The 27,539-nt window shown below is 37.9% G+C and overlaps 1 protein-coding gene and 1 long non-coding RNA gene across 2 annotated transcripts in view; one reads left to right on the top strand and one right to left on the bottom strand.

Moving 5' to 3' along the window:
• The window catches only part of PCP4 (Purkinje cell protein 4), a 62,172-nt gene extending 35,261 nt beyond the window's left edge, over positions 1 to 26,911 (bottom strand). Inside the window, exons 1-2 of the mRNA XM_032219220.1 lie at positions 26,829 to 26,911; positions 6,811 to 6,862 (exon numbers count right to left, since the gene is read on the bottom strand). Coding sequence (XP_032075111.1) covers positions 6,811 to 6,862; positions 26,829 to 26,837 — 61 coding nt within the window. The 5' untranslated portion in view covers positions 26,838 to 26,911. The remainder of the gene's footprint in view (positions 1 to 6,810; positions 6,863 to 26,828) is intronic.
• Positions 469 to 10,511, top strand: LOC116509918. Its single transcript, XR_004255574.1, has 3 exons — positions 469 to 506; positions 5,529 to 5,658; positions 10,156 to 10,511. It is a non-coding gene; the product is annotated as an uncharacterized LOC116509918 (long non-coding RNA).
• Positions 26,912 to 27,539: the final 628 nt, after the last annotated feature.

Genomic DNA, 27,539 nt, shown 5'->3' with positions numbered 1-27,539 from the left:
CACACACAGTATCTTTTGCTCTTTAATTTGTCTGAGAAAACATCTTCAATCGGCTTTGGTGTGGATATGTATGTGCATACTTCAGGGACGTGCAGTCACTAGAGGCAAGGGAGGCGGGGCCTCACCAGTCTCCTCAGGGAAAGGAAAGGATTTTAAATAATTTTCTTAAAATAATTAAAGCCAGGGTAGTTGCTACCAGATTTCAAGTCACAGTGGCTTGGTGTCTGCTCTCAGTATTAACTAGGAGGAGGCCAGAGAACTAGGGGCCTATTTTGCATAAGGATTTTTTCGCCTTTTAAGAGTTAAGCAAGGGTTAACAAGCGAAGAATTTCTTATTCAAATGAGGCACATATTCTCTCGCCTCCTGTAGAGAGCATTTTTAGAGGCTTTTTAGAGTTCTCTGGGAGCGACTAGCTCAGTCTGACTTCAGAGCTCTGGCTTTTCAAGAGGGGAGGGGAGGGCAGGGAGAAGCAGAGTTGAAATCGTCTCTGAAACGGCTGGAAAAGGTCCGTGTGTGGGGAGGGGGGAGGAATTCAAAAAGTTTGATCGGAAGGCAGCAGGGAAAGGGGGGGTATGGCAGAGGAGCTGCTTTCAAGCCTTTGGAAAATATATCCAATCCAACTTCTGTGTTTGTGTTTGAGAGTGAGTGAATGAGAGAAGGATCAAAGTTCTCTGTGTGCATGTGTCTGTTTGAGAGAGGGGGAGGGAGGGAGAGAGGGAGGGAGAAGAAAAAGAATGGGAAAACTTATTTTGCAAGGGGGGGAAATGCTGTCGCTTTAAATAGGAACTGAGCATGCCTGGCTGTGGAATTCTGGGAGTTGAAGTCTACAAGTCTAAAAACAGCCTCACCGGGGCTAAAGCTGAGCGCACGTCACTGGCATACATACAAACTGAAATAGAACAAAGCATAGGAATTTGCATTCTGCACAGAGAGCATCCGATTCACCAGCTTCGACTATGGAAAATGCCAGTGTAACAAATATGCAAGTAGTCCTCAACTTATGACCACAGTTTGTACTGGAATGTCCGTTGCTAAGAAAGGGGATTGTTAAGTCAGCCATGCCTGATTGTATGACTCTTTTTGACATGGTTGTTAAGTGAATTGTGTGATTGTTAAATGAATCTGGCTTCCCCATTGACCTTGTTTGCTGAAAGCTTCCAGGGAAGGTCACAAATGGTGCTCATGTGACCCTGTGATATTGCAACCATTGTAAATACATGTTGGTTTCCAAGTGTCCAAATTTGGATCATGTCACCATAGAGACTGAACAAAAGTTGTGAGGTCAATTACTAAGTCATTTGCTTAGTACTGTCATAATTTTGAACAGTTGCTAAAAGAATGGTCCTAGGACAAGAACAACCTATCCAAAGGGATAGGATTGATTTTGCTGCATTTTTTGAAAAGGAACTTGCCTTACTCTGATAACAATTTATGTTATTAGCATTCTAGGATTCATGCTGCCAAAATTTGTCCAAAAATGGCTGAATCTGATGGGCTGATGCCAATCAAGACAGTTTCAAGTTATTTCAAAGCTGAAGAAAGCATGTGCGCACACACGCATGCACACGCATGCGCGCACACACACACACACACACACACAAACAAATATCTCAGAATGAAATATATTCATTAAATGTCATTGCCAGTTATAGTGAATATTTTATTCTATAGCAACATAAAACCAGCTTTGAAAAACACAGTACATTCATTGCAAATACCACACATTTTGTGTACAAGAAAGGTATGCAACCTGTTGTTTTGTTCTGGGAAAATATGTTTTCCCAAGGCAAGAGTCAAAATAATACATCTGCCTTTTTCAAAGTTGAATTCCATCAGGCTTGATGGACAGGCTATCATAACTTTTCACTGTAGTAGTTCTGTTTTTAAATAAGCTATTTTTCCTCACACTGGTTTTAATGGGAGGAAAAATACAGCAGATTCAGACTGATGTAACTGTACATTTATTTATTAAAATTCTATACTACCTATCCCACCTAAATGACCTATCAACACCACAGCTTTCCCCCAGTTATGCCCAGAAATGATGGGGCATGTTGTTGGCAATTATAAATGTGAACTGATGCCACTTATTATTCTATCTTTAAAAAGTGAATCCTGACCTGCATCTTCAAGTCTCTCCTGTGACACAAAGACTGCATAATTTATATTAGTTCAAGGGGAGTCCCAGGTTTGCATGGCATGTACAGGGCAAAAAATAGGCATAGCCAGGATCCTTTGCGGAATAAAAATTCTGAATTCTAAGTGCAGAAATCGCTAGGCATTTTGTTCTGACATAATCTGGTAAACTAAAAGCAATGTTGGTAGGCTGAACTGGTCTACATCTTTACATTTATATTCTGTAACATAGATGGGAACAATTCCACATAGCATGTTTTAAAGTCTTTGCAATACAGTTTGCCTCTTAATCAACATTTGATGTCAAGATAGCAGAAGCATGAGCAGGTTCTTTTTAATAAAAAGTTTTAACATTTTCATTTTCCTACATTGGATCTACCAGTTTCATTTCCCCACCAATACGGATCTACGTTACTTTCCTCTTAGGCAAATTATTAGAAAGCTATGGAAATTATGACCTATCATGCATTAATTTTATAAATATCTAAACAAATAGCTATTTAAAAGAAATTTTCTTGGTCAAACAGGGCACATCCCTTTTTAAAAAGAAAAAGGAGAGGTGAGAAGAGTAGTTAGTAATTCAGGATTGCAATTTTGTAAGCTTTGTAGAATAAATGAACTAGCAAGCTACACTTCATTGGTTTTGATGCAGTTTTCCACTTATAACATATATGAGACAATTTGTATAGCAATCCTTTTTAAATTATGTAAGAGGCATAGAAGATGGTGTGAAGGCAGGTGACTGACAGGAAGTGCTGAGCAATGGAAAATGTGCTTATGACAACATGGAGAAATTAAAAAAGATGGTTGTGCAAGCATGAAGATTAGGAGTTGTGAAGTCCTCTTTCTTGGGTTGCAGTTATTTTCTGTAAAAAAGAACACTATGCACATGGCCAACTCTATCTGCCAAGGTGCTGAAGACTGGAATATTGTTATCTGTCCTAGAAAGGCAGATTCTCCATGCTGTTGGGTCTTGCCAAAAGGCACCTTTTTATCTTTTTGTTGTCATGGAATGAATAATTAAATATTTAAGAACATTCTGTTTCATTATTGTGTTATATAGCACCCAGGCTTAAGCAAGTAAAACCAACTCTGTGCATTTTAATGACAATCTCAAAATGCAAAATGATGCCCTTAAAAAAAACAAATGCTCATAAACCCAACATTAGTTATAACTTCCTTGCTGCAGAGCTGAAGACATGGAGAGACCCTAGAATGTTTCAGTATGAACCTCTTAAAATGGAAAAGAAGCAGTCTTTAGTGCACTCACACAAAACTCTAGAGGAAATACTCCAATACCAGTATAAAATGCACCATGGGTAGAAAACCCTTTGAACCACAATGTCCATACAGGTTGCCTACATCTGGTGTGGTCTCCACATGTGCAATATTTCCCCCTCTTTCACATGATTTCCCCTACCAATCCCAATCACAGGAGATGAAAATTCAGGCTAATCAGCTAATTAGTAGGGGAAGAAATGCAGAATATCTACCTGCTAGTATCTGCACAAAAATCTAATGACTGGGATAGCACCACTGTTTTAATGGAAGGCATTATTTCCTGTTTACCTCATATAGTAGATAATAGCAATAGCAATAGCAGTTAGACTTATATACCGCTTCCTAGGGCTTTCAGCCCTCTCTAAGCGGTTTACAGAATCAGCATATTGCCCCCACAGTCTGGGTCCTCATTTCACCCACCTCGGAAGGATGGAAGGCTGAGTCAACCTTGAGCCGGTGAGATTTGAACCGCCGAACTGCAGATAGCAGTCAGCTGAAGTGGCCTGCAGTACTGCACTCTAACCACTGCGCCACCTCGGCTCTTCAGACAAATTACTTGAAGGGTGAATCCAGGAGAAGAGGATGGGAGGGAGAAACCATCTATCTGCTCATATTCTCAGTATCATTCAGAATCATCAAACAAAATATTTCTGTGGGATATTTAGCTAACATATGATGGGCTACCATTATGCGGTGGATCTGGTCCTGTTTGGCTGAACAGTTTTATTCTGACTATTGCAGAATAAGACGACTGGAATTGTGCACAGGAGCACAAGCTATTGCTGCAGATTTCAGTGCATCTAATAACTACTGGGCTAAGGCAGGCTGTTCCCCTTTAAAAAATAGACAACTTTCTGCATAGCTCTAACAGGGGAAAGGGAAAAAATTTGGATGGCTATTTCTTTATTAAATAATCAAATGTACATCAACTGCACAAATAGCAGTTGAGCGGTGTACAACAATGGGATAAAATAGAAAAAAAAATAAAACAACAGCTAAAAATATTTTAAAATGTATTAGAAAATATCCTCTAAAGAAAAAAAAACGTAGGCAAAAGGAGAATTAAAAATGCCCCCCCCCCAACAATAAAGCTATCTACGCAAGTCTCCAGTTCTCTAGGAGTCCCAAGCCTGATATATATCAAGCCACTTTAAAAAATAATCAAAAGGAATGGAGTTGATTTAATGTTTCTTTTTGGTGGAGGAAGATGTTCCATAAGGTGGACATCACAGTTGAGAAGGCACATCTCCTGGGACCCACCAAATGCCTTCTCTGCCAGTGCTAATGAGAGATTTAACCACAGCAGCTCTCAGTACAAAAACATTACACTTGAGATCTTATTTTGAGCATATTGTTGAAAAAATGTCCATTGCACCCCATGCTCTCCTCCAGTGCATCTTGGACACAGGAAGTGCCTTTCTTCTGGGTAGGAATAGTACAGCTGACTGTCAGGCAGAGATTTAAAAAGAAAGGGCAAGCAATAGTTGTTTGGATACTCTTTTGCTCCACACACACCCCACCGCTTCATCTTCTGGTACCAATTGTATAACATGAACCCATCCAGTCTATGAGCTGAGACCATTTCCTACTGAGAACAGTTACAACAAAAAAAAACATGTTATCAAAAAGGCACTGCTATCAGAACCCTAAGCTAGCTTACTTGCTCATTGATTCACCTGACACAGACCAAATCAGCTTTTCATCTGAGTCAGCAAGCAAAATGCTGCTGCATATGGCAGATGAGAAGCAAGAGACAACTTGACATGGGTATCTGACAGGGGCAGGATTTACTGCAGTTTAATGCAGGCTTAAAAACTGCAGTATTATGCTTCCAAACCACCATATTATTCTCCCTTTAGATAGCAAATCTCTTACAGGGCTTTATCCAGAAAGATCTTTGAATAGATGAAGAATGTGATGCACAGCCTCTGATACCATGATTCCATTTTTTTTCTCCAATGTTAAAGATGAATGTGTTTGCATATATAACCTGAATAGTACCATTGATATATCAGTGGCACTTTTAGAAGACTTAGGAAAGCCTCAAGATGTATAAAACATGCACAAAGAAAAAAAACTGGGTGGAAAACATTTCCTTGCTCTTCCCTAGAGAGAAGCCTACCTAGCAAAAATATTCTTGGTGATCACAGAATGATAAATTACTACTGAAGAAAAGTGGATGGAAGAAAGGTTGGGATGGCAACCTGTTTGCTTTGCTATCAGTGGTGGAGCTGCTGGTGGTAAGTCTGACTGCTGGTGTTGGTGGGGGGAATGAATGGATCCCAGAATGGCAGTAGATTGAGACAATATTCCCTTCCCATTTGAACAGATTTACAAATCTATAGTTTTCCACTTCTTGCACATACATACAGCCTTCCCCTAATTCCGTGTCCTACACTGACACTAAGCTATTTGAAGTCAGCTACTCTATTGTGGAAAAAGAAATTCTACTAGTTCAGCTCTTACTTGGATACCATCAATATCTTTTCTGCCAAAATAGCAAGTGTGGCTGTGAGCTTAATTTTTCTAGAATCACCCCACTCCCTCAAGCCTGTGCCAACAGCATGAATAGGAATATTTCCAACCCATCATAGACAGACCAGAAGAACTGCTACTTCCACATTCAGTTCAGTTTCCCCAAGTATAAGGTATCCTTGCAATCCTCCAAACCTTATGGTAGGAAAAGGAAACATATTTTGACTAGAAATCCTTGGATCTTCATGGGAATAAAAAACCCTAATCCTAAAAAAAACCAGCTAAACCCCTGATGTTTTCCAGCTGGCCATTTCTGCAATTCTTTTTCACAGCAACCTGCTATTTAACAAGCTTAGAGAAGCAATGAATGCAAGAGCCATCTCCACAAAGGTCCTCAGATCACACACTCGATACCTAACTTACAGAACAGGACCTTCTTGACAACAGAGAGGAAGAGTTATTAAGATGCACTTTGTCCCATCATAACCGCTTCATAATTTTTGATTAGACCAGGCCAAAGCCTTTCTGGAGCACGTATGTAATAGATCTCTAGTGTGTATGAAGGAAGGCGAAATGAAGATACATAGAGAAAGAAATGGAATGCTAAAAAGGCAAAATCAAATTCTAAAAACCACAAGTCACATCTTTAGATTGCACAAGCAAAAATTTCATCTTCTATTAATCATTTATATATTAAAAAGAAGACTATCAAGACTTAAAGATGTCTTTAAAGCAAGGCTGACTCAGAACCAGTTAACTATTTTTTAATTTGTGAGAGACAAATGTTTTGACAAAGCCTGCTGTTTAAAGCAGACTTGCTGGGAAAGTGGCTTCACTAGTGTCTGATATCAATTAGTTCTGTGTTTAGGGTTTTCTGCAGGAGCCGGTGGAACCGAATATAATCCAACTATTCTTACCATTGTCATTAGGGGCCTTGCCTTTTCCGTTTGTTGCTCCAGCACCTTGTCTCTGAGAAAGAAAAGGAGGAAAAGGATGTACATTAGCAGTTTGTTACAAGCTATATTAGGAAAAAAAATACATTGTTATAAACCTAGTACCCATTTCCATTCATATTCAGCATCAATGTAATGTAGTTGTCGTTCGTATATTTTTCTCTTTCTATCAAGATTTCTGTGTTTTGAATTCTTCGGCCTTTGTTCCTATGGCTGCCAATCAAATTCTAACTCTCTAGCAAGTATTACTCTGAGCATTAATGTGACTTTTCAATGTAGGAAATAACACAAGGCTTCATGGCATACAGTATTTATCTCTAAAATGTGTTTAATTCATTTGAATTAACTTGCCTTCTAACTTGATTGTCATCATTACCTTTTTTACTAAATAGTTTCATAACTATACATTGTGTGAATCTGTCTGAAATTCACAATATTTAGCTTTCTTGGATGAACTCACATTCGAAGATTATGAGATAGAAAGCTATTTCCTACTCTCTTTGTGTTGTATTCCATCATATTCATTTGGCAAAATTAATGTTCACTCCTTTCTCAATAATTCCCAGACACCAATAAGAGTTTCTGCCTTTTCACTGTAGCTACATGCTATATCAATATTTTCGCTGAATCTTTGTTGCTCCAGTGTGGATCAGTGTGAAAAGAACTGACTGAAGGAGGACAAGGTCTTGATCAGAGATAGCTCACAGTGCAAATCATTCCTTGCTATTAAATAGCTTTCTGAACTGTACCTGCAGAATTGAATTCAATACCTTTCTGGCATATCTAACTCCCGCCAACCTCAAATTTTTATTTGATCAGTGCATAGGAGAAAATAGGCTGATCTGCTGATTAGCATGAATAATTTTTTCATATTTCAGCCATTGAAGGGAAAACCAAAACAAGAGAATGGCATTGCAACAGAAGTTTAGGAACTTTTCAATCAAAACTGAAGGGAGCTAGCTTGAATTAGCAATATTTATATAACAAATAAAGCTGGCACAATGTGTTGCTGAAGTTAATCAGCCATTATTAATGCAACCATTTTCTTTCAGTTCAAAAGTCAGCAGCATCTATAGATTTCAAAAATGGCCCTGCTGTTGCAAGTTTTCCAGAGAGTCAAAATTGTGAAGTAATTAGAGTGTATATTGGGAAGAATCAGATTCCCCCAACAACAGTATTAAGTTATTCATTGACTTTAGATCCATCCATAAGGGATGGTGCGAAGATTCAGTGAAGAGAGGAGAAAGTCATGGAAGCTGCCTGGATATCTTGGAAACCAGCAATTCAAACATGTAATTAAAAATAAATGTTTAAAATCTGAATGAATGTTTCTCCCTCCAGTTCAGGACCACTTGCCTCAAGCTCTGAGAGCATGGAAACAAGTGCTATAATAAGTATATTAGTTTTTAAAGTGTCACAAGGTTCTTTATTGTTTTTATCTGAGTCTATCCAGTCAATAACTATGAGAACTATCATAAATTGCCTTTGGGACCCTGCATATTGAATGTCTGATTATGATTAGTGGATAAAAGAACTTAAGGAAGACACTTTTGAAATATAAATTAACATCCTCCTGGCCTTTAGTAGAGTTAATATTCCTTCTATTAGAGTCACTTCTTAAGGATGTTTTTAAGGAATCTTAGCAGCTGCTTTCCATTATGGCCAGCTGGAAAATGCCTAGTTAAAGGAAAGAAAAGTGCACACATTATCTCTATTATGTTCCACAGTGGGACATATTAAGCCATTTCACATATGTATACTATCCTTTATGAGAGGAAAAGCAATGTAAACCATCTTTTCCATATTTTATTTAAGCAATTTATATCCAGTTCTGACAAAATTGCAGTTATAACTAAACCTGGTGATGTCCAACCCAAAGTCCACTCAGTTTGAAAGGCACTTGCAGTGTGAAGGCACCTATGGGTAAGGGCAGGAGCAAATTCAAACTGGCTTTGCAATGAACAAGCTATTTGCTAACTAGAGGCAAACAATCTGGTCCATTTCAAAGTCAGAAGTAGTTTACTAATTTCCTCCATCAACTTCAATCTAATTGTCTGTTTTAATAATGATTTAGTTTTAATGGCTGAAAGAATAAAAGTTATATCAAGTAAGCACACTAAAATGATACCAGAGTTGTCTCCAAGCAGATGAATCCCATATGTGTCAGACACCTTGTCCCATAATTCCTATTTTTTTGTATTCAATAGAGTTCATGGGAGTTGTAGTCCAATGCATCTAGAAGCCACCAAGTTGCAAAGCAAATACCACTAGTCATGATAAAGAAGGCAGAAACATAATTTCTTTCACTTTCTCTTGCTGATGAGCTATCTAAGCTACAATTAACATGAATATAAAAAAACAATGATTATACTTTTTAAAAAGATAAACAATGTTGTTATGAAGCTTAGGAGGTAATGCAGTTTATGGCTGCTTGGGGCCAGATAAGTTTTTAAGTTTTGCAAAACATCAAAGAGACATCATTAAAAACTGCACAGAAAACCAAACTCATTTTAAATCTGTCATTATAAAAAGGGAAAGTGAAAAGTATAATACAAGCCAAAGGTATAACACAAACCACAGAGAATGATACCCTGTTTCCCTAAAAATAAGACCTCTCCAGATAATAAGCCCAATCGGGCTTTTGAGCACATGTGTTAAAATAAGCCCTCCCCCCAAAAATAAGCCCTCCCTGAAAATATTGCCACACAGCAGCAGCCATGAGGTGTTACTATGCTCACTGCCTCCTGCACCTCAAAAATAATAAGGCCTCCCCGAAAAGGCCAAGTGCTTATTTCGGGGGTCAAAAGAAAATAAGACCCTGTCTTATTTTCAGGGAAACACGGTATGCATTATCATGAGAATTATATGGCATAAACCTTGTTTCCAGAATTATCAAAATTCCATTCCTATCTCTGAAAAAGTTGAAATTATTTTTTGGAACTAAAAATCCTTAAACTTTCTCTGTAAATTCTTTTCATCCATTTCTACCTTTTCTATCCTCTCTTCTATTTGTCTTTGTTTAAATGCCAAAGCAAATTGGTCTTGTTATTTTAGTTTGGCAAAGCTCAAATGGCAAAGCTATGTTGCTGTTGGATTGATGGACAGAACAACTATTTTATGTTTTAAGTGTTGAGGGACTAGTGTATTGATCTTGCAGAGGCTTTTGCAGCACATCCCTTTGGAGTCTTCATTTCAGGGAAGAAATGCCCCACATAATGCCATCAGCATAATTTGGAACTTGCTGCAAAGCTAAAAAACATTGGCTATGAGATTCCACACCCCTGTTCTACGCTTATTTTTATTTTGCAGAAAGAATGTGCACTGCATCTCAGGGAGCTGCTACCCAGGGCCATGATCCTTCAGTAGGACAACAGTTGTCTGGTTAGAAGAATTTTTCTTTCCACTATCTTCTCTGAAAAAGAGAGGGAAATATCTGCTTCCATGTCATCATCCCATCAACTCTGTCATGCTGGTCCCCAAGCCTGGATGAGATAGGAAGAAGGTAGGCATCAGACTTTGCGACAAGTTGGCTAAGATTTCAATGTTGCATCATTATACATTGAACCCCAAACAAGGCTTGAGAGACTGACATGCAAGATGCTGCAGACCAGATGATGTGGCAGGTGAAATGCAAAATTGCAGACACCACGATATGGCGGGAAGAATGCAAAGAACAAGAAAATGTCATCATCTCATCCTCATTGTCCATCAACAGAAGATGTCATAGTTTAAACCTTGCACTGAATCCTAGTACATCACTATCAACACAGGGAATGTGGAAGGAAACAGGAGTAGTTTTCCCCACATTTTAAGGGAAAGATGTGAGTGATGGAAAAAATTTAAGAGTGAGTTTTTTCATGAAGAAGGAGGAGGAACAGAGATCACCAATGTGCTTCTTTTTTGTAATTAAGCAGTAAGCGCTTGACATTTAAACCAAAGTGATACCCTGAGAACATGGAACTGACAGATGTATTGATCCATGCAGAGGGCATGAGTAGATAGTGCTTAAGATTCTGAATTTGAAGCTCTGTATATTCAATCAATATTTATGTGGAATTCACTCCTAAATTTGGATTGCTGCAACCTCCAATTTTCTGATCTCTTTGTGATCTGCTATATTGCAGGGAGATATAATGAGGTCCACTCTATGTTGTCTTAGCTGAACTTAGCCAATGCACATGGGAGAGAATCTAGTTTATTTTTAACAAGAATTTACAATAATTAACAGCTTTCACCCAAATAGCCAGAGAAGATATGATTTTTTTTAAAAGGAATTAAAAAAAAAGAAAAAGAAAATATATTGATGGTATGTAGAGCCATTCAGAAGTGAGTTCATACTTTTCAGTATACTTTTTGATGAAGACAGTTATTTTTCAGGGACTGGTTTGTGAACCAGAGTGGCACTATTCTGTAGTATATTTATGCAGTATTTGATGCAGCCTATCCTTTTTTTCTGCAAAAGCCTAGATATTGATTTTAAAACAATTTAAGTTAGATTGCTAGGGCTGTACTGGGTAATTCAAGTGCTGTATGTCACCCTTAATTTATTTTCATTTTAACTCAATTACAGTCAACCTATTTTTGGATGCCTCTGAAAATCAGGACACATGATTTATATTTGCAAGACAACTTCCAAAAATGGTATCCTTTAAAACGGATAGGAAAAGGCAAACATAAAATTCACATGCTTTGTAATCTGGTGAGGGTCTTATGTAGGTTTGCAAAAATAAAATGTGAGCAGCTTACAACTAATAAAATTATATAAACAGCATAAAACCAACAGCAATAAAAGTAAAAACCCAAAGACTTGGTACCACAGCCATACTTTTCTGATGTCCCCATATTCTCATCCTACCCTGATCTTGTCCTACCCCAATGCCTGGAGGAAAATCCAGGTTTTAAGTGATCTCCAGGATAATAAAAGGGCAGGGTTCTGTCAGACCTCAGGGGGAATATATTCCATAGGGCAGAGACTGCAATGGAAAAATCACACTTCCATATACCCAGATAGTGGTAATGTTTAAAGCAAAGAACTTGGATTGTGCCTACACTCACTGCTCTGGGACAAATAGCATTGCAGTTAACCTGGTCCCATGCCATTTAGCACCTTAAATTGCACCTGGAATAAAACAGGGAACCAGTGTAGCTTGCACAACAGATACTGTGTGTAACAAGAGCAAACATAATGACACTCAACATCGAGTGTGCTGCTGTACTCTGGGACAGTTGTAAGTTCTAAATGGTCTTCAAGAGCAGTCACATGTAGACTGTGTTGTAGTAATCTAAATTAGAAGTTACCAAGTTATGAGTTACACATGTTTTAGGAAAAACATGAGGTCAACGGGAACTCATCTGCTATTTCATAACATTATCCTTGTCTCTGTACTAGCATAAGATCAATGGGTATACCAAGAATTGTGGAACCATTATAAGAGAGGGTCAACCCAAATTTTTTAATAGGAAAATCAGGGATAGAGAGTCCAGTTGCCTCTTGAAAAAGCACTTTTGGGTCAGGGATCCAATCCAATACCTCAAGTACTTGCAATTAAAATCTGTCACCCAACTGTAGATAATACAATCCACCAATATTGCTAATAAGAAGACATACCTCTATACTCTTAGGTAAACTGTAAATGGGAATATTGCAATTTCTGTTTCTATCAGAACAGTGGAAATGAAATAGAATCCAAATTATGTAAATACAAAAATTTTGAAGTAAGCCTATTCTTTGGCAGATCCAGATTCAAGGATCCTGGGATCAGACATATCTCTCCTGTAGAAATTTAATAGTATTTGAAAATGATTTTGCAAACATCTGAAAAGGTGATTCCCTGATGTTCCAACTCCCTTGAAATATTCATGTACTTAAATAGAACAACTTGCATGCAATAGCAATATAGTTGTTCTTGACCTTGCTTTCATGTACATTTTGGTAAATACCATATGCTTCCTTTACAAAGGGTAAGTGCAAAAGACATGGTTAGCTGTTCCTGTCCTCCCACACAGAATTGATTGCTGTTATTTCTATCCTATTATAATAAAGGATGTGGCCTTTATTTTCATTAGAGTGCAAAAAAGGAACTGGATCCAAATGAAGTATTTTAAATTATATATTTACACTATAAATAATCATATTTAAATAGCCGAATGGGGAATTAGCAGCTCCTTAAAAGTATTTCATGTCTGACATTTATTTAGCAGAATAAAAAAAACTTCTGATAACTTGAGGCCTATCCTCATGTTACCCGTATGTAGAATAAAGTTGCAGTGTCATGTACAGCTGCCACACTTCCTACTGTATCATGTTAGAGCATAGAACATAGAATAACAGAGCGGGAAGGAACCTTGCTGGTCAACTAGTTTTACGTTGCTTCTCTTCTTTCATTGTTTCTCTCCATCCATTGTTTCTTGCCTTGCCTTTGGGTGCTTTGAAAAATAGGTTGACCCCCCCCCTCTTCTTTGTGGTAGCCCCTCAAATATGGGAACACTATTATCATATCTCCCGTAGTCCTTTTCACTAGACTAAACTGTTGCCCTGTTACTGCTTATAATGTCAAAATACTACAATATTAGCCCTCCCTCAAACATTGTAAGTGACAGTTGCGTTTGGACTTTTGTGTGAAGAGGAAATTGACTTCTAAGTAGCAGGGATACTACACAATCAAATGTAAGCCTTTGTAGTTTGTGATCTTCCTGTCTAAAGGGTTACCTCTCCCACTTGGAACCTGCCCAGCTGTTAAGATGATAGGAGAGCTTTTTCTGAAGAAGCCACAGATTTCCAAGTCCATCATCAGCTACAATCATCTCCTGCACTACTCCTAACCTATGGAGCACTTTTCCTTTGGCCCCCATACTCTTAGCATTTCAAAATCTGTAACAATGCATCTCTTTTGCCAGGCTTTTAATTGTTAAGTGGTTTTGTCTTGGAGTATTGATTTTAGTTTATGCTTTAACTTTTAGATGTTTTGCTTTTTAAAATTTTGTTTCTTGAGTACTCACTGGATTACAAAGGCAAGGAATACAAGGAATAAAAGAAAGGAAGCAAGAAAACCCTGTCTATGAGAGTTGCTGTTCACATAAATACGTTTTTCATCATATATGTTTTTCATCTGAAAGCCCAAAGTTAACATATAGTTGTTGAGAACCAGAGTGAGGTTTGATATGTTTTTTCCATATATATGTGTCCTAAACATGAGCAAGACATGAGTGATGTTTGATTACAATAACCTTTTTATTTAAGTGAGGTGTTCAAAATTCAGAATGTTTACATCCTCATTTTCCATATACTGGAAAATTGTAATCATCTACAACAAGAATTCAGGGATGGTTCTCATATACCAAGCATTCATTAATCATTCTGACCTCAGACTCATCTTAACTTCTGTGATATAAAGTATACATGGAATCTTGTGCAGTTCTGTGACTGGGGAAATTACTTCTACTTTTTGATTGCTTTCTGTGTATTTAGATGCCTTGTTTACCGATATAAAAATAAGAAAAGGCATTGTCTGTCTGTTGGGCCTTTCCCTTCTACAAGAGGTGGTAATATTGAGATATTGAAAGACAAACAAATCCCAGTCTTTCAAGCAGTAATTTGTGTTGCCCATTTGGAAGATACTGTGTAGGACACCAGTGAAATATGAAATAATAGCTGAATAATCAAGAAAACAAGGTTCAAGGGATCAATTAAGAGAGCAGTTTTACTCAACTCTCTCGCTTTCCAAGGAAGCTAGGAGAAGGTGGAGAATGTGTACCACTTATGCAAACTGAGCTTGGCCTCAGGACACCTCCAAAAAACATAAGGCAGATAAAAGACAGACAGGAAAAAGTAGTGAAGGGAGGTGAGCTAACTAAAGTTGACAAAGAGTGAGACAACAGAAGAACAAAGGAGAGAAAGGCCAGATAAACTCAGTATGTAGCAGCTTTCACAACAATTATAAACAGAGAAAGAGTGAGGAGACAGTCAAAGACAACCGGGCAGAAAAAAATTGGGTTCTTTGCCAAATGAGCTCATTACAATTTTCCAGTACGGATTCCAGAGAAATGCAATTGCAGCCATCCTGGAAGGCTTGGCTAAATCCTTCTAAGGAGTCCTTTTCAGCAAGCTACCACCAGTTGTAAAATTCTGGCAGCAGCACAACAGCAGCAGCTTCTGCTGCTTTCCAAGAAGCACCTAGTAAAGGTTTTGAAAAAGGTGGTGAAGCCCAGATAGATGTTGTTCTTCACTAAATCACAATCACATCAGGTCCTCAAAACAGAGAGGGTCTCATGTTGTAGCATGGAGCTTGAACCTGTTATAGATGCTATGCTTCCACACATCCCATGCTGGGGTACGGCTTTCATTAAATAGCCAAATTTATACCAGAAGGAGGACATGTCTTGGTATTAAAGGTAGCACAAAGTAGAATTTTTCAGACCCTTAGAGAAAAAGGTTGGGTAGTACTGGAAGAAGCTATCTTTTAAAAGATTTAGCTAAGTGCAGCTGGTAGCATTATCCCTCATATATTTAATAAGTTTCCCTTTCTGTCACTCCCAAAATTATAATTCAGTTCTAGATCTGGGGAAAATTCTGGACACACTCAATGCTATAGGGCCATGATGGTAAACCAGAGGTGGCATGCAGACCTCTCTCTGTGGGCATGTGCACCAGAGGTGGGTTCCTACTGGTTCGGTCTGGTTCAGCTGAATAGGTAGTAATAATCAGCTGTAACTTTCTGAACCGATAGCAATGGCAACCTGGCCCCGTATCAGTATGGTCCCCGGGCCTGTCCCTGCTTGTTCCTGGTGTGCACCTACTCGCTGCTCTCTCCCTCACTTACTGCCCATCCGCACAATGCTCACCCTACCTGCCTATCTGCCTGCTGCTCACTGACTCGCTGGCTTGTGGAACACCCCGCTTTTGAGAGCACTATATATACTGCGTTCACCATGTGGCCCACTATCTTTACTGGCCTGGCTCTTGCGTTGTCATTTGTTGACTTCCTGATCCTTGCTGACTTCCCAAAGCTTGCTGACTTCCTGCCCTGCCTGCCCTGCTGCATTATTGCCTCCTCCTGTGGCTGCCTAAAGGTAAGAAAGACTACGGCTGTGACTTCACAGAGTGCAGCCAGTAGTGGGGCGACATAAAGCTACCAAGAATGCCAGCGAGCTTTGCGATCTACATGAACCTGGGGATTGGCTGGCACCTTCCTTGCCAGTCACATGACCACTAAGCCACACCTATAAAATTAAGCCACACTCACAGAACCGGTAGTAAAAAATGAAACCCACCCCAACACACACAATTGCCAGCTGTTCTTCTGGTTTCTGGTACGCACATGGGCACCAGCCAGCTGTTCTTTGCAGGCACTTGAGCACGGGAATATGGTCTGAAAAATGGCCTGAAAAACGGCCAAAAACAGAGTGTTTTGGGGCTATTTTCAGGCTGCTTTTTGAGCTGTTTTTGGCCTGAAAACAGCAGAAAAATGGCCTGAAAACAGCTCAAAAGATGGCCTGAAAATACCCCAAAACAGGCTTGTGCGAACCAGTCAGCTGCTATTCAGGTTGCTGGTATTCCAGCGCATGCACGCACATTCTGGTTTGGGCACTTGGTGCCGAAAAGCTTCGCCATCACTGCTCTAGGGCACTGTTTTTCAGCCTCAGCAAATTTAAGATGTGTGGATTTCAACTCCCAGGATTTCCCAGCCAGCATGTTTGTTGGGAAAGTGTTTTGAAGACAGCAAGAAATTTCAGTGGCACATTGGATAACAAAGAATGAAGTGCAGAAAATTACTTTTGAGATTAATCCCTAAATTAGAATAACTAGCAGCGTAACTCTGGCATACTTGTTTAATAATAATTTATTTTTTCTGACATCTAACATTTTTGAGGCAGCAAATAATGGTATAAAACTGTAAGATACAATCATACAACTAAACTATTCATATCTTACTTGCCTCTGATCCAGGCCTGTGCTACTGTATACAGATAGTCCTCAATTTACAGCCACAATTGAGCCCAAATTTTATGTTGCTAAATGAGACATTTGTTATGTGAATTTTGTCCCATTTTGTGATTTTTCTTGCTACAGTTGTTAAGTGAATCATTGCAATAGTTAAGTTAGTAATATGATTGTTAAGTGACTCTGGCTTCCCCATTGACTTTGCTTGTCAGGAGGTAGCAAAAACTGATCACATGACGCCAGGACACTGCAGTCATCATAAATATGAATCAGTTATCAAGCTTCTGAATTTTGATCACATGACTAAGGGGATGCTGTGACAGTTGTGTGAAAAATGGACATAAGTCACTTCTTTGAATGCCATTGTAACTTTGAATGGTCACTAAATGTTGTAAGCCGAGGACTACCTGTAGTCCATGATGTCTACAAGCCCTGGTAAAAAGAGATGCTGAAGTATGAGGGAAAATTCAAAACTTGCCGTGGGGATTGTAGAATGAATTCAGCTGACAAATTCACAGTGAATCTTGAGAAAGGTGTAGAGCAGTGGTTCCCAATGTGGGGCCCATGCCCCACAGGGGGACAATTTGATTTTTAATGGGGGCAATTTGAACCTTGTTTAAACTAAGTTAATAGCCTTTTAGGCTTCCTCTGCATGAATAGAGTTCACTTTTTGAGTAAAGTAAGAATTATATGTCACCGGGGTGGGGGGGCATCAGGATTTTAGATATGCTTAGGTGGGGCATGGCTAAAAAAAGGTTGGGAACCACCAGTGTAGAGGAAGGGAAGAAGAAAGGCATTAGAATATAAATGATCCTTCAATGGAAGAAAAAAATTGCTTTTGTTTTTACCCGGAAGACTTAAGCTATAAACAGAGAGAAAGGTGAGATTAGAAGATAATTAAATTTTCCAGACAGCATATCCAGCTGTTATTTAGTTAAAAGCTGTCTTCCAGAACAGTACTGTATATTAATTAATGGCAAACACTTGCCCCCAATAAATCATTTTATATTAATCCCACCTTTATTAAAGAGAAGAGGATGACCTTAAAGAGAATAGGAGGACAGATCTTTGTGACAGTTTTGAGGTGGTGGCTGTTAACTTTACTCAACATCTTATTTTCAACAAATTTTGGCATCTGCCATTCCAAAGGCACTAGGCCTCAAAGAGGAATCTAAAGTCCTGAATACCTGTCATTGCAAAGAAATGAACATCTTTGTTTCAAAAAGTACCAGGAGCTGCAACCAACTCAGAGAGATGGTTGTCACCACCAGGTATGGTGAGTGCATGTCACTTAAGCTCTCTCTTCCACTGACAGTCCTTCAATTGTGCTGAAGATAGCTAAAGGGATGAAAGTTAGGGTTGTAGACCTTATGGCACCAGAAAGTCCTCATATAAGGTGGGAGGAAGGCTGCATTTTAAATCTACTTTTCTGCTACTGCAGGGATATAAAAATAGTGAAATTGCACAGAGCATTTGCCTTTCATTGTTTAGGGGCATTTAGGAAAAGCTTCATAGACCTCCAGATCAGAATGAAAAACTATCCTTTGGCTGCTACATTGTTATAACTAAAGTTAGCTCACTGAAATAGATTGTATGCCAGTACAAAAGAAATAAGCATTGCAAGGATATTGCAGTGGTCAAAAGTCCACTTCTGCCTACTGTTCTCAGCATCTTGTCAGTGTCAGTTATCTTGATTTGCAGAGCCAAGCTAAGCAATACAATCACAGTTCTCTCCTCTATGGACTGTTTCTGCTATGATGTCTTTCATAGTTCTTCATTTCACATTATTTTAACCAGGGAAATGGCCCAGTGAGGCCTGGAATGCGAGGCAGACTCATCAGTCTACAGAAGACCAGTTCTGAAGTCAGACCTTCCCTCTTTGTACTGCAGTGTCCTGATTGGTAGATAGGGAGGGGCTGAAAGGGGAAGGCAGGAACCTCTTCCCAATAGGGCAACTCCCGAACAGTAAAATATAAGTAGTCCTCGACTTACTACAGCTCACTTAGTGACTGTTCAAAGTTACAATGGCACTTACAACCTTTGCAGCACCCCCAGAGCCATCTGATCAAAATTCAGATGCTTGGCAACTGGCTCTTATTTATGACGGCTGCAGTGTCTGATGGTCATGAGATTCCCCTTTTGACAAGCAAAGTCAATAGGAAGCCAGATTCACTTTAGAACCATGTTATTAGCTTAACAAATGCAATGATTCACTTAACAACCATGGCAAAAAAGTCATAAAATGGGACAAGCCCCACTTAAATGTTTCACTTAGAAACATACATTTTGGGTTCAATTGTGGTTATAACTTGAGGACTACCTGTATCATTCGATGGTGCCCCAGGAGAGGTGCAATACCGACAGGATAGGGATAAGGAAAGCAACTTTTATCTCTCCTAGATGGATATATGTCCATTTAAACTAGAACTGGAAAAAACGCTTTGAATGCCAACCTGCTTCAACCATTTTTTACTGTTTTGAAGATGGTTTCTCTTATCTATTATGAGATAGATTGCATATTTTTGCAAAAGTACCTGGTGGATTATATCTTATGTGACAGAGGAAATCTAATACTACATTATATTCAAAGTTTGTGAAGACTATACTGTAGGAGAAATAGGGATGGCAATTTTGCAAATTATAAAACATTACAAATGCATCCCTTGTTACCTAGGTGACTGCTGGATATTCAGGGCAACAAAACTAGAATGCCCCCAGGCATGATAAAATTACAGCATCTTTCACAAATGGGGTCACTTTTATTTTAAGCACCATCTGCGTGTATAAGTTTCCATGTATTCATGATGTTAATAGCCTGGATCTTAGCCAATTTATTATGTATAGATTTTCAGAACATTCTTATTAGCCAGAATAGGAGTAAGACAAATAGATTCATCCCTTCAGTATGTCATAACTTGCTCTAATAGCATTTAATATCAATAAAATCAGGGAGGGTAAGAGGAGGAGAAAAGGAAGTATATAGAAAATAAATTGAAATGTACATAACTTGCTTAATATATTGTATAATTTTCTGGATGTTTTCAGCAAGCAGGTGCTGCAGAACAGCTCCCAAAGACTGTTCCTTCCAAGCATGTTACAATACAATTTCCCACATCCCTAGTCAGCATTGCAAACGAGCTTGCTGGCTAAGGACAAGGTGTGTAAATGCTGAAGTGTCTGGAGGGCATCAGCTTAAAGAAGGTACCATATTCTCAGAGCTTTGCTTCACTAGCAGTGGAAAAAGCTGCTGCCTAATAATGGTGCTCTGACTCTCCTTGCTGTCCTCTTTTTCTGGCTACAGCTATTTTGTAGAATGGAGAATAGCATGATTGAGCAGCATAACCAGAAAGTTTTGCATACTTCTTTTGCAGTATGCAAAGGAAGGGCAGCAAACAAGAGACCAGAAGTTAAAAGCCTTTCATAGCATAGATCCAGGTTACCTGAGGAATTGTCTCATCCCAATTACATCAAGCCTCACCTGATCAGGCAGGGATGGTATATCATGGATCTTGTTGGTTAAAAAAGCTGGTGGGGTCTAGGAAAAGAGCCTTCTCTGCTGTTGCCTCTGCCCAATGGAACACCTCCCCCACCAGGTGAGGTTGGTCCTCAATTGTCTGGCTTTCTGGAAGAGTGTTAAGACCTGGTTCTGTCAACTGGCAAGAGTGGTTGGTGACTTGAGGGCATTCTCCCTATTGTGCATATTTTTGTAAGATTTTTATGGTTTTATTACTTATAAACTGCTCAATCACTGATAAGCATATATAAATTTTATTAATAATTAGAGCACAGTTTAAGGCAGAAAGAAGCAAATATTTGAGGCACTTAACATTTTGGGAATACACTAGACAGGTTAAGAAAGCCAAACGGGCAAGGCCAAATCAGGCATTCATGTGGGTGGATGTTTTGAAGAGTAGCCTGTGTGTTGTTACAACAGACTTAAAATAAGTAAGTGAACAAGCCCTTTAATTAAGGCTACAAGTCCTTATTTATGACATATTTGCTCACCTGTGTGCTTGTATATTTAGTTGATTAAAACATCCTTTCTTTTTCTTCCTCTTAAATTATGCTGGTTTGGAGTGGTAAGCAGTAAGTCCGTTGCAAAAAGCAAGCACCAAAGGGATCAACATTAATCACTACCACTTCTGTGTCACTTCTGAATTTTAGTTTTATTTAGTTTCCACTATTAATTCTATATTACAAAAATGAGTAGTTGAGTTATATTCTTAACAAAACCCAACTGGGCACACTAAGCAATCCATTAATATTTTAATTACTCAATGCAATCACTGAGACTACCTGCATATTCTGGAACTAAACTAACACTGCTTACTAATGGTGGCTGTCTCTTTCCTTGCTGATTTATCTAGATCCAGTCTGCATAATCATAGGGAAAAGCAGTTGTGGAAAACTTGCGTTTCCCAAGAGGCAAGTTGAAAGAACTGAAGAACAGACTCTAAAGAAGAAGCAGTGGGCTTCTTCTTAGAATATGGATCCAGCACAGAGGTGGGTTGCTCCAGGTTTGGCCTGGTCCGGCCGAACCAGTAATGGTGAGTGCGAGATGCTCCGCCCACCTGCCCGGATGTTTTTGCGCATACACAAGCACGAGCGAACTGGCAGTAAACCAGTTAGCAACCCACCACTGATCTAGCAGAATCCTGTGTCTGTGGATAAGATAGTTCATCCCAGCTAATGGCATAGACCTTGTTGATCTGGCCTATGATTCAGCCTCTGGGCCAATATCTTTAGAATGAAATTGGTCAAAATTGGTCAAGCATACGTATCAAAACAGGAGAAGAAAATTCCATATGAATAAATTCCTGCTTTTGAACTGCATGAAAGTATGGTTCATTCTACAAATCTGTTCAAAGAAAATTCTGCTTATCAAAATATTTTTAAAAATAATGGACCAACAATCCATGTTTTAAATAAAGAACCAAATTTGGCTTCCCATCTCCATGAGATTGTTAGCCTTATGCAAAATCTATGAGATAAGCAATACAGTACTGGATATTTGGAAAACATGTATTAATATCACTCATAGAGATATTTGCCTCAGTAATAGATTCATTCATCTCTTTTTCCTTTCCCCCTTTCATCTTTAATTGCTATAGTTACAGGAAATGATTACAAGAGCTGGGTTTTTTTGTTTTTTTTAAAAAAAGGTCAATATTCCCTTGCTTGCAAATTGCAAGCATAGCAACATTGGATTCTTTGGTTTGTTACCAGGAAAAAAATTGTCAGAAATAAATCATCTATCCAAAACTATGGTGTTATAAAATAGGATCATTCACTAAGATTTGGGTGAAAGCAAATGGAGATTGAAGATTTTTTTTTTTTAAAGAAAGAATGGAAAGAAGTTAATAAGGGGTTGGATAATTTGTGTAGACGTTGAGCTAATGAAAAATATTGTTTTGTTTTCCTGTTTAAAAATCACCTGGGCACACAAAACCTTACTGTTGAATGAAAGGAAGATTAAAGCATTAACATTATATGTCACTAAAAAGGCTTCGTAATGACTCAAAATCAGCTTTGCATCTGCTACTTCCCTGGTCTTTTTCCTACACTTATTCACAAACAGCACTAAGCCTTAACATGACTTATTTGGCTTTCCCATAGCATGTTATGTGAACATGCTAAGTTTATAAGCCAGGGTTTATAATGTAGTTTGATAAATGAACTCTTTGTGGTTGCATGAATAAAAGTTGTCTTAGGGTAGGATGGGCAGCACATAAGTTTAATAAATAAATAAAGCATGATTAACTTGATCAGAGGATGTGAATTCAATCGTTAGCTTCAAGGAGGCTAACTAGCAACAGAAATAAGATTTCTTTCCAAGCTCTAACAAAGGACTCTAAGCAATGTTCACAGTTTTTATTGCCAGCATAAACTCTGGGAAGCCTTATGCTTTTAATCCTCATAATTAAGCTTGTTCAGAAACTTTTATTATAAAAGGTTAAGAACTTAAGCTGCTAGCCTTTCACACACTGTTGGTGATTTTGTTTTGCCTTGTCTCCACCTTCAAATTATGATAAATTTACAAAGGTTTATGGAGGAATTACTTTGCACATGGAAGAACTCTAGAAAAAGCACAGTATTTTTCCAAAAGCTGCAGAAGGAGAAAACATCAGACAAGATGGGGTTGGATTTTGCCTACCAATACACAATAACATTACATTAGATATTTATCAAAAGGTTCAGAAAAGTCCATAGACAACAAGAATCACATTACAGTATTGACAGAAGCAGAGAAACCCAACCTCAATGAGGCAACGAGGTCCAAAGTTAATGGAGATTTTCAAGGTAATTTTTAAAAGCAAACTATTTTGCAAATATTTGTTTTGGGGGTTGATTTTAATTATCCTTATGTCAATGTGGTAGTATTATCAGAACTAGTGAGTTATTCTCATCTCAACCAAGTAGACATTTTCTCTTTAACATTCTTGTCAACAGCATTAGTCTTTGCAACTATAATTATCACATCAATAGAAATAATGACCTGCTCGGAGGTATAAAGCCTATCTCTACAACCTCCTTTCTCTATTAATGGAGTGATATTTCATGGCTATGCTGATGTAGCTACACTCGAAGCAGTTGGAAAAATGTATGTGGTTACTTATATTTTTAAATAGTTTCATCAGCAAAACTTGGAAGGGTAACAAATCCTCAACCTGTCCCAAGTTAAAGCGTAGGCAAAGTGACAACTTTAAGATATCTTTTGCTCCCTTTCCGCAACTGGCAGGTTCCCACCCATCTAATAAAGGGATGTCAGCTCAAATTATTAAGTGATCTTTCTTTGCTTTCTTTCTCTCACCCCACCCCACCCACCTTATGTCAGCTGCAGAATTCTTTTTCAAAGTGCTAAGTACCCCATTTCTCCTAATTATAGCTAGCTATACATCCAAGGCAGTAAAGAGCTGGACAGCTTGTGTGCACATATAAGGATCCATCCACTAAGTGATGCCATCAGGAAAGTTATCCCACTCACAATTTGGGCATCAAAATTTGGCCTTAACTAATTGGCCCTTTTTTAGCTTTAGATTGAGCCCTGTTGACTCTAAAGGGCTCCTGTATTGTTTTGTATTGGGGAGAGCTGCGTTCATCTTAAAATGTATTTTAAAATGGAGTCAATATATTGTAAGATACTGTTATATCTTTTTCTGCTATTTTTTTCAAAACTAATTTGAGGTTTAAACCTGAGGTTTAAGTTTAATTCAGTGGTTATGAAAATAGAACTGTATTGACAGTCTGGCTTTTTACTGTTATATATGTTTAATCCAAAGACTCAGTATGCATTTATGTATTTTCCTAGCTTCTACCATATTTATCCTTCTTATGGTACAAAGAGGCTGATGGAAGTGTTCAGCTACGCATAAGTCAATACATAGGAAGGCAATGGAACTGAGCCAGCTACCTTAACTCTATCCCTATGTTACCTTGGTTTATGTTTTGGATTCCATGCTGAATATACAAAAGCAAGCAGTGAAAGGTAGATATACAGATATCTATAGATATACACAAAGAAAGCTCACTGGACTGTATAGATACTTTGAAAAATTCTAATACTTTGAAAAATTGTGAGTGTACATGTGATACAGTATGTGCATTAGCTTTATATAGCTATTATTAAAAAGAATGAAGCAAGTTCCAATTTCCACCCAACTGCATATACCTTTCCTTTAAATGTCTTATAATCATACTAACTATTAGATTAAATTTCAAGGGAACCTTTTAAAAAGAAAAGAATACATACCAAATTAACTAACAAAAAACAGTAACGTCAAAATAAGGAATATGTTACTATGCTATTCATTTTTTTCTATAACCATAGAAGATTAGCAACATTTATCCCCATTATAAAGAAATTAAATTAGAAAAATCATTAAATGCAATGAAATAAATGAACTGAGAAGATGAGTATTTCTGAAAATCCTAGACTCATTTGGAAGTATAAAAACCTCTACTATGAAATCTCTTCCTTTGGTCCATTCTCTTTCAGGAGTATTTGGAGACAATATTTTCCTAGCCATATTTGAACTGCTAGGCCCATTAAAGTATATCAGATTTCATCTCCTTAAAGCTGAAAACAATTTTTTTAAAGCTCAGTTCACCAAATTAATATTCTATCAAATGCACCACCCAAAACAGAAAGCTCAAATAATTGTAATTCTCTCTGAAACTGTTTTTGTTTCTTTTTATTTTAAAAAACCATTATTTCTCTTTCACATTGGTTTCTTTTTCCCTTTGAATAAAAGACAGTTACCAAGGGATGTAATTTTATATTCTGATAATTCTTTTTACATTTTTTTTTCAGAATTACAACTTTGGATTTCAAAATATCTATAGGATAATGTAAACATACTGTTGACACAAAAGATTTGTAAATTCTGATTCAGTCTTTAAATTATATTGAATGACTGGCAGAGGTTGATGGGCTTTAGCTCAGGCTCCCCTATGGCTGATGGAGCCTAAATTTAGCAATCTAAGTTTAGCAATCTAAGTTTCTTATTTTTGCTACACAGTTATTTTTGGTATGCAAGAAATTCCAGTTTATGCTGAACTGAAGGGGAGAAAGATTTTATCTGAATTGAGCTAAATGTATATTGTAGTATTGTACTGTGAATGACAATTTTATGAATAGTTAGTGGCACCAGGAACAAAATCAGATTATAATAAACTGTGGACGGGAGAAATCAAATATGGTTTAAAAAGAAACTTTTTAAAACTTAAAACAAAAAGGGCATGTAGCCAGATCAATTAGCCATTTAATTTGCTAAACATAAGAAAAGACATTTTAATGTAATTAAACAAAAACGTTGACCTTTTCCCGTTTATTTATTCAGCTGTACGCATAAATGTTCAAAACTCAACAATCTGATCACATGACTCTCTTAACTATGCACTCAGTCAGCCTGTGGAGACCTGGGAGAGGAATTTCCCTAGTCCCAGGGCAGCTCTGTCCCCTGGGATGGATATACTGCCAGAGCTCCATAAAAAGTATCGGGTTATGCCTATTAAAAAAGCAATATTTCTTTCTCGTAACTATTGATACCACCCCTCCCTTTTTAGACAAGGTGGTAGGTATTCTTCAAATAGTAGATCACAGTATCCCATAACAACATCTGCTTCTGCATATATACTGCTCCAGGCAGTTTGATTCCATGGGGTGGAAAAAATTTAGGCTTTTGCCCAAAATGATCTTTATAATGGAAACACCTGTCTAATAAGACTTAGGAGATGCAGTGGGAGAAATATTACTCTGTTAATAGAGCTATCATGACATTTTCAATCAAGGGCTACTTACAGCTGCCTTGATACTAGAAAACCATTTCACTAAGATGGATACATAGAGACAACCACAATTTTCTTTATTTTAAAAACACAATTGCTACTGATACTCTACCATTGGAAAGCAATATAAGGTAGGCAGTGGAGAAGGAGGGACAAACAGGATGATTTTTGGATCTATCCCAAATCACTCTGATCTCTATCTAACTTTTGTATACCAGAAGCCTGACTTGACTTTTTAAGAACGCACAAGATACATATCTAGGCAGATCTCATTAAAGTATTTCCTAAAAATGAGAAACTAAAGGGTTTTTTTTCCTGCCCAGTGAATTTTTATAAACTGCAGAATTGATGCTTTTGAGTTAGCAGAAGTTCCTAAGACTAACCATACACAATATATTTAATTAAGTTTCTCATCAATTCATATCTGCTCAGAGAAAGTTCTATGGCATTTCACTGGGTTTGTTCATAGTTAACTGGTATAGGATTAATGTACTAGTGAAGATTACTTACTGATTTTAAAGCAATGCATATTAAATTCAGTACTTGTACATAACCTACTGTCAGAAAAGTAAGATAGACATATACTATAACAATAGTTTCAAACAATATATTCTTCTCATATTAACACAACTCAACCTTAAATATTCCAAATCTGATTTTTCTGTTTTTAGCCTCATAGCAAATTCATGCCTTATCAGCTATCTATTTCTCTGTCTCTCCCCATTTCCTAAAATAAAAGGATTTCTTCACTCACCTCACTCATGATGATGAATTTGAAATGAGAGTTCGCAGATCCTCACTTCCTCAAGGCAGAGCTGCTGGGCTACAAGCTCTCCGTACTGTTTCTAGCTTTTCTCTTTAAAAGGGTTGCTCGGAAGCATCATGCTTTCAATAAACCAATAAGGAGCTCTTACCTGCTGAAGCCCCTGGCATGTATCAGAGAGCTCAAAGGGCCACCTTGTGGTAAGAATAAGAAATGTATTCTTCAAAAGACAGAAAAGAAAGAATCCGGCATAGAGCGCAGATGTCAGAATTGAGAAGGTGGATGATGAAGTCTCTTATTATTCACTGCTAGAAATCATATCCATGAGAATCATAAAAGGAAAATGTTACCAAGTTCATTAGCATTCATATCAAAATACATCCCAAGATTTACATATTTTTTTTCCCTAAGAGAAATTCCTGTGCCTTGAACATCTGCAAACTGCAGCTGGTGATACATCCCTTCATTTCATATAAAGAAAACATGAACATGAACATATTGAATAGAAATCCTGGATTGGAAACTGAGAGGAAAAAGTCTGACTGGAAGTTTATCTGCCTGCTAAAATAAATACCCAGAGCCAGACCCAGAGCCAGGAGAAAAAATAATCAACTGCACTGTTTCCAAGCACAACACACATGTACACAAACACACACGCAGTGATCAAGTCTGTTGCCAGAAAAAGACTTAGAATTAGCATTT

Source organism: Thamnophis elegans, chromosome 6, assembly GCF_009769535.1.
Source record: "Thamnophis elegans isolate rThaEle1 chromosome 6, rThaEle1.pri, whole genome shotgun sequence".
NCBI classification, from domain to species: Eukaryota; Metazoa; Chordata; class Lepidosauria; order Squamata; family Colubridae; genus Thamnophis; species Thamnophis elegans.
The sequence above is the reverse complement of the archived record's forward strand: the minus strand, read 5'-3'. Positions and strand labels throughout refer to the sequence as shown.